The 15,702-nt window shown below is 36.6% G+C and overlaps 1 protein-coding gene across 2 annotated transcripts in view; it reads left to right on the top strand.

Moving 5' to 3' along the window:
* Positions 1-15,702, top strand: part of ulk4 (unc-51 like kinase 4) — a 276,239-nt gene that overhangs the window by 112,867 nt on the left and 147,670 nt on the right. For both annotated transcript variants that reach the window (XM_067401179.1, XM_067401171.1), the window contains exons 23-24: positions 12,193-12,326; positions 12,699-12,820. In XM_067401179.1, coding sequence (XP_067257280.1) covers positions 12,193-12,326; positions 12,699-12,820 — 256 coding nt within the window. The remainder of the gene's footprint in view (positions 1-12,192; positions 12,327-12,698; positions 12,821-15,702) is intronic.

Here is a 15,702-nt window from a genome sequence, read left to right on the forward strand (position 1 = left end):
GTAGATGGAGAAGAGAAGTGGTCCAAGCACTGAGCCCTGAGGTACCCCAGTAGCAAGATGATGCGACTTAGACACCTCGCCCCTCCAAGATACCCTGAAGGACCTACCTGAGAAGTAAGACTTGAACCATTGGAGTGCGGTTCCCGAAATACCATTTGTCATGAGGATCTGGTGGTGAACTGTGTCAAATGCAGCATGACTACTGATGATTTGGAAGCTGCTCATGCCAGTCTCAGGGCTTCAGTAACTGAGAGCAGGGCAGTCTCAGTTGAGTGGTCACTCTTGAAGCCTGACTGGTTGTTGTCTAGGAGGTTGTTCTGAGTGAGAAGTGTCTTTGCAATGAATGGAAGAATGTATATCAGTCTGTAGTTTTCTAAAAGCGCTGGATTTAGAGTGGGTTTCTTAATCAGTGGGATAATTCTAGCCTGCTTAAATGCTGTGGAAAATGTACCAATGTGAAGAGTAGTATTAGTAATGTGAGTGAGTGCAGGTACTTAACACTACGTGATTGTCACTCATGTGAACAAGCACCGATTTGCCTCCAATTTCAGGCATTTGTGAGTGATTTCACGAAATCTGTCAGCGAGTAAAAATTGTGCCTAAAATCGTGCAGCGTGAACTCGGCATAATGTAGTTAACTAATGTTAACAAATGAAACCTTATCATAAACTGCCACCATGATAATAATAATAATAATAATAATAATAATAATAATAATAATAATAATGCAAACAAAACAACTGAAAATGATTTTTATTCATCCTTTAACAAAAAAGAAAGAAATTGTAAACCAAAATATACAAAATGTTCTTCTGGGACCTGGTCTGCTGGGATCTAAATATTTTGTGTCTTTTGAACTCATAAACTACGAGGTTATGAGGAATAATATATTGGGCTATAGTACTTTTTTGAGAATAAATTGAGAAAAAAGTTTTCTAAAGAGTTTTCTATTTTTGTTTGAATCAACTTGTCAACTATGTCCCCAGCTTTCTTTTTTCTTTTTTCTTTTATTATTATTCACTTCAGCTGAAAGTACAGTGATTAATAACAAGTTGTCCCAGCTAGTAAGAAAGACTTCTTAAGAGAACTTGAAAGCAGCATTACATTATACAATAGCAAACACATTTCAAGAAGCTATATATATATATATATATATATATATATATATATATATATGTTTATATGTATATATGTTTTTATATGTATATATGTTTTTCCAATTAGCCTGGGTTAAATTTAAAGTGAATGCTCACCACTCTACAGTTTTTAGGAAACCTGTTGGAGTGTTTTGTTGTTGTTGTTGTTGTTGTTGTTGTTGTTGTTTTTTAAATTCTAATGCCAAGTGGAAGTTCTGCTTCCATTAAAGTTGGACATATATTTTGTTAGATTATTGAAATATGGGGACTGGGGGAATGGTGTCTAATAACTCTGCACAGCCTAGTCTGTGTGGTTTTTATCCCGTCAATTTTATTAACACTGAGAAAGTGTAAGAATCATTCCTTTGAACTCAAAGCCCAATCAAATGAATTGCATACCTGAAAATGCTCTCTTCAAATTACTCCCTAGATTCTAAGAGATGAGCTTTGCTTTAAAGCTTCTGTCAATTATGAGTGTAGCTCTGTTCTGCTTGACCCTGGAAGAAATACTTGGCTGAAGAGAAAATGAGAACTGGAAGGCTGTGGTAGATTATAGCACAGATGACATTCAAAGCAATCAATTTAGTTTTTAGTTTTGATGTTCCTTTGTTTCTTTTTGCTGATGCCACTCATGAAATTCTAATACAAAAACAACATTCTAAGTTGTTTATTTAGATGAGGAAGACACACATGTAAATGCTAAGGCAATAATCACTATTACTCTGTAAAAGCTAACGTATTAAACTTTGTGGTGAATCTTTTGGTGCTCTTACAGAGTACATAATTATGCTTCAAATTTTTGCTAATTATTGAGAGCTGCTGTTAAGGTTCTAAGTGATTATGCTATCAATGAAATGGATGGTAAAATCGCATAAATTTACATTCCAAGAGGTACCCGAATATCAGAGACTTGTAGGTTGCCTCTTTTTAACGGGCCAGTAAGTCAGAACCTTGGAAACACCCTAGCAACCACATAACAACCACCTGGAATACACTACGATTATGAAAAAATATTACTTTGAATGCAGATGCTCATCCTAGTAGTTATTCAGATGGAGAACAATTAAGATCCATTCATCCTCATATACAAGCACTGACCCAAACTTTCTCTGCAAAGGTTAGAATAAATCCAATTCAGCCATAAGCTCCAATGACTTTATATTTCTCACTCAAGGGAATGATTCATTGGGTTGTAGCTTTCCAACACATTGAAACACACATCACATGAAATCAATGGAGGTCACCTACACAGCCGTCAAGCTCAATCAGGCTAATCTAAGAACAAACAGCATTCTTTGCAGATGAGCTCAGGGCCAGGTATGATTGTGAATGTAGCCCGCACACTACTTTTGTATTTAATTTTTTGCTTTATCTGAAAAAAAAAAAAAAAAAAAAAAAAAAACAATTGTGAAATGGTGAGCTATTTTGTTTGCAATCCTTGCATCAGTGATCATTAACTTGCTAAGAATACTTAAATAAATGGCCATAATGAAAGGAATCAAATAGCTCTTGATCTTTTGAAATAATAGATCAATATGGCATGAAAACATTCAGAACTTTTTCAGAAGTTAGATGAATACTTAAATAGATAGTTGATCATTCACTTGCACATGCCACTGATGCCCACTTGTGTTTTCAGTAACTCCAGAAGCTTTAACGATAAAGGCCGCGATATACTCACAGTAAAGTTCGAAATACCTTTGCTGCGGTATACTGTTAGTGAACATGCAGACGCCACCCACTTTGCTGGATATGTAAATGAATATGTTCACACTTTCCTCTTTGTAACAAAATAAACACACAACAAAAGTGAGAAAACAGCAGTTAAGAAAACATTGATCATAGCGATGTAGATGTTTGCACGATTTCTGTATTTCAGCTCTCCAGTCAAGTAAAGTCACTTCCCATTTATTTACTTAGCACTTTATATAATAGATTGCTTTAAACCCAATGGCTTTACAGTATTAAACATGAAAAACTGGGTTATTGTTGCTTTTAAATTAGAATTGCACTTCAATTTCTACTAAAAAGCAGCTCTCCATTGTTTATGATTTTACTCATGGACGTTTGACCTTGATGGACTGATGAACTGGAGAAGATATCCATGTCAAAGAAGGCGGACACTCAGAGCACACCTACCTATTACATAATCGCCACAGCCTAATGGTATTTCGAAGGCGTTTCCAGCCGGAGCGATCTTTTCCGGAAAGTTCGCTTTGGCAAGCTATTTCGAACTCCCAAAAAGAACTGTTGAACTCCCAAAATGAATGTTTTGGCCCGATTTTGTTCAAAATTTCATCACACAAGTTTGTTCTTTGGTTTTGCTTGAAGTATATTGGGGCCCTAGGAGTAGTAAGTGAAAAAGTCTACCAAACCTTGGGCTGTACATGGCTGTGTGTAAAACCTACGGCTTTGCATGTCCTTCCAAAGAATTTCAGAGTTAGGAAAGAGTGACTTAATTTTATTTTTAACAAAATTTATCATTTCAGTATTACCTTAGTTTGACACATTTCAGCACATACTGTTTTGTTGTTGTGATGCAATGTACGGTAACTTTCCAATGCATTGTAACAGGAAGGGTGGGACAGTGCAAATTATAAGTGGAATCCATAAGATGCAACAGTGGAACTGTAACGTTTTGGAAGTAAAAATCATATTCACTTTCTCTTTAGACAAATTCATTTTTAGAAATGGCAAAAGCTGCAAGATATTACCAGGGGATCAGAGCTTAAGCAAAAATATGTGCTTCTGCAATTTTATATTGCCAAATTGTGTAAAGGGAATCTTGACACATAACAGTGACCACTCCCATTAAGACTTGCAAAAATCGTTTATTCTCACTTCACTCTCAAACAACTTTTGTATCTGTATACTTTTGAATTGTATTTTACACTCATAGTCAATGACTTATAGTCTGTAGTTTTATATTGCTCAGTCATTTACCTCTTTTGCATTGATTCTTGGGGTGTATATTTTAATGTTTCCAGAACCAAGGCTGCTGTAATAGTGGGTGGTCACTGTTATATTCTTTTGGACCCAACAGTAAACTTGCAATTCATGAACAAGTGATGTTACTCATTTCGGAAGTGTTTATTTAGAGTTCTGAACAATGACAGTTTGTTGCTTAAATTACTTTGCTGGAGAAAAAAAAAAATTGACTTACAATGGAATATAAATTAATATGATCTCTTTTACTGTTTTCATAGAAATGATTTAATATAGTGAATTCACTCTTTGGATATTTAGCTGTTGTACTGCTTTAGATTTTACACCTTTCTTTCTCGGCAGCCACACATTTCTTTTTACTGGACGTTGAAGGGATTAAAGCTTTTTGTTTGGTTGGCACTTTCTATATTGACTATTCTCGAAAGAGTTTTACCAAGAATATCCCTGAGCACAGAACTTCTGTGTTAATTTCAGTGCCAATTACAGTTCAATAGAGTTGAGTCACTTAGCAACTATTTCAAAGGGAAGATTAAATCTTACATTATTGAGTTTTGGCTCTCCAAACAAGCTGTTTTAAATTAGTTTAATGCTCATTTTAGCTTGTGGTTTTATTTATTTTTTTGGTCAGTGCAGATTTTTTACAACAGGTACTTGCCAGGTTTGCATCCAGGTCCCAGTTCTCCTCTTTGTCGAGTGTGCTAGTTAAGTAGGCGATTGCTCTCTCATTGGAGTTTAATCCAGTGTGCTCCCTCTAGTCCTATGTTCAAACTTACTTTCAGCCTCTGGTATAATTGCTGGGTGCATTTCCTTCCCACACTGCTGGGCTCTGTGCAATTTTCTCACTGTTTGCTTTTTCATCCGTGTCTAATTTGAGAGACGCGCCTCAGCAGAAGTGTGTGTGTGTGTGTGTGTGTGTGTGTGTGTGTGTGTGTGTGTGTGTGTGTGTGTGTGTGTGTGTGTGTGTGTGTGTGTGTGTGTGTGTGTGTGTGTGTGTGTGTGTGTGTGTGTGTGTGAGAGAGAGAGAGAGAGAGAGAGTGCGTGCGTTTGTTTGCGTGTGCCAGTTTGCATGCTTGTGAGGGGCTGGGAGGAACTGACTCGCTTGCGGGGAAATGTTGAGGCACAGATTGTATAGAAGTGTGCAGTGCTGGTTGCAAACAAGTTAATTAACAGTGTTTCTTAATTAGCATGGGCTTGAGGGCAGAGACGGGCTGTCACTGCTGGTGCCGTGGATCTCACCCTCTCACAATCTCATTTCTCTCACTTAGAGCAGAGGAGAGGAGAGTTTGCTCTTGACAAGCTATTTTTAAAGACATCTGCACTGTTGGCAGAGCTGCACATTTTTAGTGTAAGAATAGTAATTGAATGATCTTAGAACATCTTAGGCCCTGCAATTAATTTAATGAGTACTACACAGTATGTCTGGATAGACTTGATGTCAAGCCAAGTTTTAAAGGGGAAAAAACCTTACTTAGAGTAATAGTTTACCATAAAAACAAACATCTGTTTTAATTTATTTACTATTATGTCATTCTGAACTTACAATATATGACTGTTATTCTTCTGCTATATAATCATTTTGGTTACACTTTACAATAAGGTCCCTTTAACATTTTAATTTGTAACATTATTTATTAATCTTTCTTAATGTTAGTTAATAAAAAAATACAACTGTTCATTGTTAGTTCTTGTTAGCTCAGGTCCATTATACAGTATTAACAGATTTTGATTTTAATTCTGTATTAGGAAATGTTGAAATTAGCATTAACTACAACTAGGGGTGGGATGGTTCACTGTTAAAAAATGGAATATTCGGTTCTCCACCCACGGTTCGGCACGCGTTTGCACTGCAGTTCATCCTAAATCTGAAGACGCATCTATTATATGGTTTGTTAAAAACAATGTGCAAAACAGACAGATGGATTTGGCTAATGTATGTTTCAGTCAATGGATATGCATTCTAGTTTTGATACGGTACAACAGCAATGATCAAAAGAACATGGACAAAACAGTCACAGTTGTTATAAAGAAATGTTCAATGACGTGCCGAAAGCTCTACGACCAGTCATTTACGCCATCATCACCCAGGTGTTGATAGCGCGCGCGACGTGAGCGCAGGTGAGACCTGAACATCTCATGTTGATATCTGTGTTTAAACTATACTCATTTAAACCTTGCCAATTTATCCATAAGATGCAACAGAGAAGTTGTGCACGCTGTGAGGAGATTTGTGTGTACTCATCTGAAGCGCGTACACGGAGAGCCGCGTCACAGCGCGCAAATGCCCTTGCGCAAATTCTCTTTCAAGTCTTGCACCTAAACAGACAAATTCACACAAAAAATATGTCAACACGCCCATCTTAGTATGTATCCTAACAAACATAGTAGGTTATGTCTTAGTAGGTTAAACGAGACAGACAACTCATATGTATCATTATCAGTGTACTGGATATTTGAATGGAAAGCAGTCTAATATTCCTGCTCTATGAGTTTTAATATTAATTGAACGACAAAGCACAAAGAAATCACTCTTGACTGAACAGCTTTTGTAACTTCAATAATGTTTAACTTAACTATTCAAAGAAGTTTATACGCAGTGTTATTTTATATTTGATTACTTTATTCAATTTCTGTACCTGAAAGCTGTTAGATACCTGAAAAACCTGTAAAGATTTGTTTATTTTATTTGTATCTTAGCTCTCATGCATTTGAAGAGTTTGGTTCCAAAACGCTATAAATCCATTTTGATTAATTTGAGTAAAAATGTTTTCTTCACCAAGAAAGCGGCAAGATGAAAACCACTATTTTCTGTTTCAAACTTTCACATAGCATCTTTTGCAAAATGCAAAACGTGACAAACGCCAGTTTCCTTTCTCTGCAGAACCGCTCTACCAATCACAGTGCACCATTCCATGCACTGTAAACTCTAATGGCGGCGCTCTGAATACACCCGGCATCCTAGTTTTCTTTATCTACTCTGTACTTTGTGATCAACAAAAACAGAAAAAATTATAATTTTTGACGGCATTGATGAACCTGTAGTGGTTTCTGTGGTGGGGAAGAAACATAAGTCATCGAAATGTAATCATTTACGTGAGGAGATAAAGAAGATGAGGCACTCGAGTCGGGAGGAGGAAAAATGCCAGCTGTTGCTTGTTCCACGACAGCATCAAACTTCTGTCACGGCTCCCTAAACTGAATCATGAACAGATTTTGGAAGCCATTTTTAATACCAATGTACTTGGCAAATGTGTTTATTTTAACCACCAGATACTCTTTAATCAGTAATGACAAATGGAGACATAATTAATTTATAACATTAACAAGATGACTTGTTGAATTCATTTTGGGAGCGATGACTGAATGTGTATATGTGGACTTAACTGAACTTACTTTGTTGTGTATTTTCAATATGAAATGAATGAATGAATGAATGAATGCCCATGTGACTTAAGGTGCAGTCATATTTACTGTTGCTCTGTAAAATTCATATCAGTAGGATTCTGCGCGATCTACAGTTTTGCATGAGGACAAAAAAGTTCCTGATGCAGATTTCGCTTGATTCAATTGGTCATGCGAATTGGCCACATATTGAGAAACGGAAAGCTGCTTGGTTCGAAAGTGACTTCTTTGTGAGCAGTAAATGAAATTTCTGGGAAAAGAAATTCAGCTTCGGGTACAGGAGTCAAAGAAAAAAAATCACTGAAATTTAGACCTTCAAAGATTAAATAGGTCATGAATGGGGCATTGGATGTAACATGCTTCCGTGGATGTTTTAATATAGTATCATCATGCAGCCATTCAGGAAGACAAATGTTCTAGTTTATAATGTTTACTTTGTTTTGTCTAGTGTATACAGCCTCAAAAGGTTGTGGCACATCATGTCAAAAAATGTGCCCCATTCAGATAGTTTGGATGGGTTTATTATAAGTGTTAGCTCAATTGCTTACTCATGACACATAGCAACACAGCTACATGTATTCCTAATATATTGGACATTTTATTGACAGTAGCCTTCTTTTACCTCTTGAGACATGCCTTCACATGCACTTGTAAGAGCTATATTTGTGATGTTTGAATTTGGTGAGATGTGACATGCGAAATGGCTGTTTGCAAAATATGCTGTATTTTTGGAATTCTGCTAGGTGCCACTAGTGTCTAAGAAAAAATATTGAATTATTATTGTATCAGATTGTATTATTTTACCCTTGTCACAGACCCTGACTCTTAAAATACACTATATTGCCAAAAGTATTGGGACATCTCTCCAAATAATTTAATTCAGGTGTTCCAATCACTTCCATGGCCACAGGTATATAAAATCAAGCACCTAGGCATGCAGACTGCTTCTACAAACATTTGTGAAAAAATGGGTCGCTCTCAGGAGCTCAATGAATTCAAAGGTGGTTCCATGATAGCTTGCCACCTGTGCAATAAGTCAGTTCATGAAATTTCCTCACTACTAAATATTCCACGGTCAACTGTTAGTGGTATCATAACAAAGTGGAAGCGATTGGGAACAACAGCAACTCAGCCACAAAGTGGTAGACCACATAAAATCACAGAGCGGGGTCAGCGCATGCTGAGGCGCACAGTGTGCAAAAGTCGCCAACTTTCTGCAGAATCAATAGCTACAGACCTCCAAACTTTGTGTGGCCTTCAGATTAGTTCAAGAACAGTGTATAGAGAGCTTCATGGAATGGGTTTCCATGGCCGAGCAGCTGCATCCAAGCCTTACATCACCAAAGACATGGATGAGTGAGTTTGGTGTGGAGGAACTTGACTGGCCTGCACTGAGTCCTGACCTCAACCCGATAGAACACCTTTGGGATGAATTAGAGCAGAGACTGTGAGCCAGGCCTTCTCGTCCAACATCGGTGCCTGATCTCACAAATGCGCTTCTAGAAGAATGGTCAAAAATTCCCATAAACACACTCCTAAACCTTGTGGAAAGCATTCCCAGAAGAGTTGAAGCTGTTATAGCTGCAAAGGGTGGGCCAACTCTATATTAAACCTTACAGATTAAGAATGGGATGTCATTAAAGTTCATGTGCACGTAAAGGCAGGCGTCCCAAAACGTTTGGCAATATAGTATATGAAAATCCATGAAATATGAAAGTACATTCTAAAATGATTAATCATTATTAAATGTTTTAAACTATGGTAATCTAAACAAAGAATGGAATAAACATAAATCATTTTGACACTGTGTGAAATTTCTATACATTTTTCAAAAAAGAAGTTGCTCAGTTTATATTTTCATTTCCATTAAAGCGGTACATTTTATAACTGCAAAAAAAAAAAAAAAAAAAAAAAATTACAGTTATAATAATTAACAATAAATGAAAGTAGAAATAAAAAAATAAAAATAAAATAATAATTGTAAATGTATGTTTCATTGTATATATTAGTGTAAAATTATATAAAATTAAATTAACCTTAGCAATAAGGTACGAGAGGCTGTGCTGTATCGTGAATAAGTCACAACTAAAGGGCATTGTTAGGCACGACATGAAGTGGAGTGCCTGCAACCCCTTTAGCCGTGATTTATTCATGATACAGCAATAGCCTCGAGTACATTTTTGCTATTATATAAAGGTTACCACACAATACAGATATTAAAGAAAAGAATACATGCATCAATGCAACTTTCATGAAGTAAAATCACTAAAAGCCTTCCTTCCGCGGACAAAAATAGTCCCTGACCGTGAACAGTAACAGAAATTACATTATTACGCCATTAGATGGCGGCAAAGACTGTCTTTATGAGTGTGTCAGTCAGTAGCGAAGACTTACATTTAAAAGACTGAATTGTTGTGAACATGGAACAAGACGCAACTGACAAATGCTTTGACTAGCACTGTCAGTCACGGGAAAACCCCTTAAATGTTAAAAGGACAAGATAATACATTGGACATTTAAACAGATTTTTTTATTATGAACATAGGACTGACCTAAAGTAAAATGCTAAATCTGAATTGAGGTAATAAACTCACTCACTCGATCTCTTTCTCACAATAATCTTCTACAGAATACAGTAAGCTTCAATGAACCATATCGGCAGCACTTTATTTTACAGTATGTGTACTTTCCTGGTACATATATAGTAATTATGTTGTACATACAGGTAAAAGAGTGGTAAAACAAGGTACTTACCTGACATGTATGTACATGGAAACTAATAAGAAACACTGCTGTACTTTCCAATGGTACATACATGGTAACTACTTTGTACCTATAGACAAGTGTTGGGTAATAACAGGCACTTACTTATAGTGTCCGTATATGATAACTAACAGACACATTACTGTACTTACTAATGGTATGTACATGGTAAATATTTTCTACTTACAGACAAGTGTGGGTGATAACAGGCACTTATGTGTGGTAACTAGTAAGACACATTACTGTAGTGGTTTATACATGGTAACTATGTTGTAGTTGTGTAGACAAAAAAACTACTGTGAAACAAATGTGCTTACCAAAATGATACACTGCACTAACTATACAGCACTTCATAGTGTTAATACTTATCAAGTAGTCCTTTTAAGCAAGGCTTTTGACACATGACAACTGAGTATACCAAGTACAGAAGTGTTACTGATCTATATGTACAGTATGTCATCAAAATACCCCTATTAAGTGAATTATTGTCCTGTAAAGATTAGGCAAGTTGAACCGCAAAAGTATATCATCCAGTACTCAAGAAGTATCTTGTACCATGCTTATACCCCAACCTAAGTAATATGTAAATTACGCATTAACTAACTGGTATATTCACTAGTACGTTCATAATAAGTACATGGAAAAAGGACTGTAAAATAAAGTGCATCCTTGTACTTAAACATTACATAGGAATTACCAGATCTTACCAGGTCTAACTTACGCATTAACTAACTGCTATATGCACTAGAACGTTCAGATTAAGTACATGGAAATAGGACTGTAAAATAAAGTGCACCCTTGTACATAAACATTACATAGGAATTACCAGCTCTTTAACCTTTGTAATAATAAGCTTAAGCATTTTAAACAATTAGTAAGTACAGTAATGTGTCTTACTAGTTACCATAAATAAGTGCCTGTTATTACCCACACTTGTCCATAAGAACAAAATATGTACCATGTACATACCATTAGTAAGTACAGTAATGTGTCTGTTAGTTATCATAAACAGACACTATAAGTAAGCACCTGTTATTACCCAACACTTGTCTGTAGGTACAAAGTAGTTACCATGTATGTACCATTGGAACGTACAGCAGTGTTTCTTATTAGTTCCCATGTACATACATGTCAGGTAAGTACCTTGTGTTACCACTCTTTTACCTGTATGTACAACATAATTACTATACATGTACCAAGAAAGTACACATACTGTAAAATAAAGTGCTACCACAATATCAATTGAGAACAGTTTATGTTGCTAAGAGTGGTTGCTAAGGGTGTTGTGTAGTGATACACAGAACCGTTGGGTGAAGCGGTCATAGCTGTGTTTTATCATGAATAAAACACAGCTATTGACCAATCAGAATCAAGGACAGGAACTAACCATTTTTATTAAAAAAATATATATATATATATGTCACAGAATGCTGTCAAGTCCAAACACCCATAAAAAATAACATTTAATTTTCCACCTGAAAAATGGGGCTGGTATCATAATTTTAGATCTAAGGCTATTCCCTGAATCCCAAGAGATGTGATCCATTCTTTTACTAAGATTGTTCTTCAAACACCAACCTCATTAATCAATCCTAATATGTCGGTCTGTATGTTTGAATCAAGTCACATTCATTCATCTCTAATTCAGCCACCAATTTGTGTACCTTATACACTTCAAATTCAATTCCATGCCAGATGCATCTTGTTTTCCTCTGGTCCTTTCAGCGAGGCAGACAGACCTCATTCCCTTTCTGATATTGTTTCAGGATCAACACCATTTCATCTCCATTCTGTCACCCCTCCAGCTGTTGAGAGTAATTGATTAAAAGCATCTATCCTCTCCCCACTGTGCTTCAGCACTCTCTCTCTCTCTCTCTCTCTCTCTCTCTCTCTCTCTGGCCTGGGTGTCTGCAGATGAATAATAATGTTTTGCCAACCCTTCTCTCAGGCTGGTGATGTACATTGAAAGAGACGTCCGAAAGGCCACGCCAGGAAAGGAGCAACAAAGCGGCAATGAATACCTGTCAAAATGCCTGACCCTCTTCATCCGTCACACCGTGCACGAACTGCCAGCCATCCTGGGTAAATCAATCACAATACACCCAAAAAAAGAGGGAAAAGGGAACGCAAAGAATTCAGTGAAATGGGCAAAACAAAGAAGGGGCAATAAGATTGAACATCCAATTTGGTTGGCCTCTCTTTAATTACCTTTCTGATTGAATACTTGAGTAAGCTCTCAGGTATCGACCTGTTCCTCCTTTTTCAATTGTGAATCAGTGCCGCTACACCCCCTCCCCCAAACTGGTTCAAACCGGTTCAGTTCTTCCTGCGGGTTTCGTCCCAACACTGAGACACACCTGCTCACGCCCCTTGCCACCTACCCAGAATAATCATGATGGTTTGTTTGTGATTGGCTGATTTCTCACTGCCTCTGTTTATGTGGGCTCTCTGTAGATGACATCCTGTCCGTGTTAGGCAGCATTGTGGGAAGGAAGCACCCCTCTCCTACGCAGTCCCGTCAGCTGAAGCAGAGCCTCCCCATGATGGCTGTGGTGCTGCATCTGCTCACCTCACAGGTGTGTGACTATGTCAGGACTTTCTATATTTACCTTTCTGCTAGTTATTTTGGGTTTTTGATCTCCTCAAATATGGCACAACCTGGAAAAAAAAAAAAAAAAAACACTACAGGGACTTACCTTGTGGTGCAATAGATAATACCTTATTTCAGATATAAACACATTTAAAGTCTTGCTCAGAGGTTCACAATCTGTTCAGGCCAAGTACCCCTTTGACTAGATCAGAGAACAGGGGTGTCCAAACTCGGTCCTGGAGGGCCACTGTCCTGCAGAGTTTAGCTCCAACTTGCCTCAAAACACCTTCTTGGAAATATGCCTAGTAAGACATTGTTTAGCTGGTTCAGGTGTGTTTAATTGGGATTGGAGGTAAACTCTGCATGACAGTGGGCCTCCAGGACTGAGTTTGGACACCCCTGTTCTCTGATCTAGTCAAAGGGGTACAACCCTGGGCACCGATTTCTCAAATTCTTCCCATCTGGCATTGGCCAAACAAACGGGTAGTCGCACCCCAAATTAGAACTATTGGTTGAGCCATTGTTGCTATGTTAAGCTGATCAGGATACTCAAACAAGCAAAGCAATTTTTGATAGCATAAGTACAATATTGAAGGTGCAATAAGCGAAACGCTGTTGAAAGTGGATGGGACCGAGCACCACGACACTCTTGTAGCCAATCAGCAGTAGGGAACGTATACAATCATGATGAAGGATGAGTGAGAGTGAGCGAGAGGGAGATTTGAAGAAAGAGAGATGGCCGAGAGACATTACAAAAGAGTGAAGGTCAGAGTAATATCACTGGAAGAAGAAGGGTTATGGTCAGGCAACAGCTTTAGGACCTGTTATATTATATTACAAAAGTTGTCTAGCGCTGCAGAGACCTAAGTGGGAAGGCCTGAAAACGGATGCCGAGGTTATGTTGTTTCTGCTCCATACCTGAGTAACATTGGTTTTGCTGTGTTTCACAGAACCAAGACATGCTGTTGGTGTAATGTTAGCTAGAGTAACAGGACAGTTTTGAGTGCTGCTGGCGACCAACACACACTCTTCATTTTTTGTTTTTCCTTGTCATTTGTTCGTCATCTTCACTTTATTTTTCATGAAGCATTATTTTGCTTTGTTTCATCTATGATAAAGAGACATCCACTCTTGCTTTGCGTTTTCGTGAATCTTTGGGGCGGAGCAATAAAGAGAGCAGTGTGTTTGTTTGAGTTGATTTCAAATATCAAATCACTTACTGCACCTTTAAATACAATATTAAATGTAAATTTTCAAATTGTTTCATTGTTCCTATTCATTTAATATTGAAAACCTTGAAATACATGTAAAATTATAATATAATGGTATGCATAGTACAGTATTAGGTACGATAGTAGTATATCCATTTTGGATGGACTGAACTGGTTTGGGGAAAGAAAAAAACAAAACAAAACAAACATGCATTCACAAATCCTCACCATTGGCCTCATGGGATAATAAAGTGTCCATAGGATGTGATTCAGAATCTTGCCGAAAGTATTAGATCAGTTTTGTGGAAAGCTGGCGTTGGCCTGTATGTTAAACATTTATTTATTTATTTATTTATTTATTTATTTATTTATTGAATTAGTGTAGTGTACTATACTGTAATGTAGTGCAGGGTTAAGTTTAAAGGGTTAGTTCACCCAAAAATGAAAATTCTGTCATTTATTACTCACCCTCATGCCGTTCCACACCTGTAAGACCTTTGTTAATCTTTGGAACACAAATTAAGATATTTTTGTTGAAATCCAATGGCTCAGTGAAGCCTCCATAGCCAGCAATGACATTTCCTCTCTCAAGATCCATAAATGTACTAAAAACATATTTAAATCAGTTCATGTGAGTACATTGGTTCAATATTAATATTATAAAGCGACAAGAATATTTTTGGTGCACAAAGGAAACAAAATAACGACTCATTTAGTGATGGCCGATTTCAAAACACTGCTTCAGGAAGCTTCGGAGCATAATGAATTGCGTGTCAAACCGCCAAACTGCTGAAATCACGTGCCTTTGGCGCTCCGAACAGCTGATTCGACACGCTGATTCATTATGAACTGAAGCAGTGTTTTGAAATCGGCCATCACTATAAAAGTCATTATTTTGTTTTGTTTTTTTGGCGCACCAAAAATATTCTCGTCGCTTTATAATATTAATATTGAACCACTGTACTCACATGAACTGATTTAAATATGTTTTTAGTACCTTTATGGATCTTGAGAGAGGAAATGTCATTGCTCCCTACCTCCCTACCTTACCTCACGGAGCCATCGGACTTCAACAAAAATATCTTAATTTGTGTTCTGAAGATTAACAAAGTTCTTACGGGTGTGGAACGGCATGAGGGTGAGTAATAAATGACAGAATTTTCATTTTTGGGTGAACTAACCCTTTAATTACTCAATTTAAACTATTTGCAAATAATATATAATATATATATTATATTAGGGCTGTCAAACGATTAATCACGATTAATCGCATACAAAATAAAAGTTTGAGTTTGCCTAATATATGTGTGAGTACTGTGTGTAATTATTATGTATATATAAATACAAACAAATTAATGTATATAGTTAAGAGAAATATCTTATTTGTGAACAAAATATTGTTTGTATTTATATATACATAATAATTACACACAGTACTCACATATATATTAGGCAAACTCAAACTTTTATTTTGTATGCGATTAATTATGATTAATCGTATATATATATATATATATATATATATATATATATATATATATATATATATATATATATATATATTCACTCTTAGTTGTATGTGTAATATGTCAAAAACTCAAAATGTTTATTGGCTCGTCACATTCAGTTAATAGCATGTTTTCAATTCAAAATGGCG

The sequence above is a fragment of the Chanodichthys erythropterus genome, chromosome 2 (assembly GCF_024489055.1).
Source record: "Chanodichthys erythropterus isolate Z2021 chromosome 2, ASM2448905v1, whole genome shotgun sequence".
Taxonomy (NCBI): Eukaryota; Metazoa; Chordata; class Actinopteri; order Cypriniformes; family Xenocyprididae; genus Chanodichthys; species Chanodichthys erythropterus.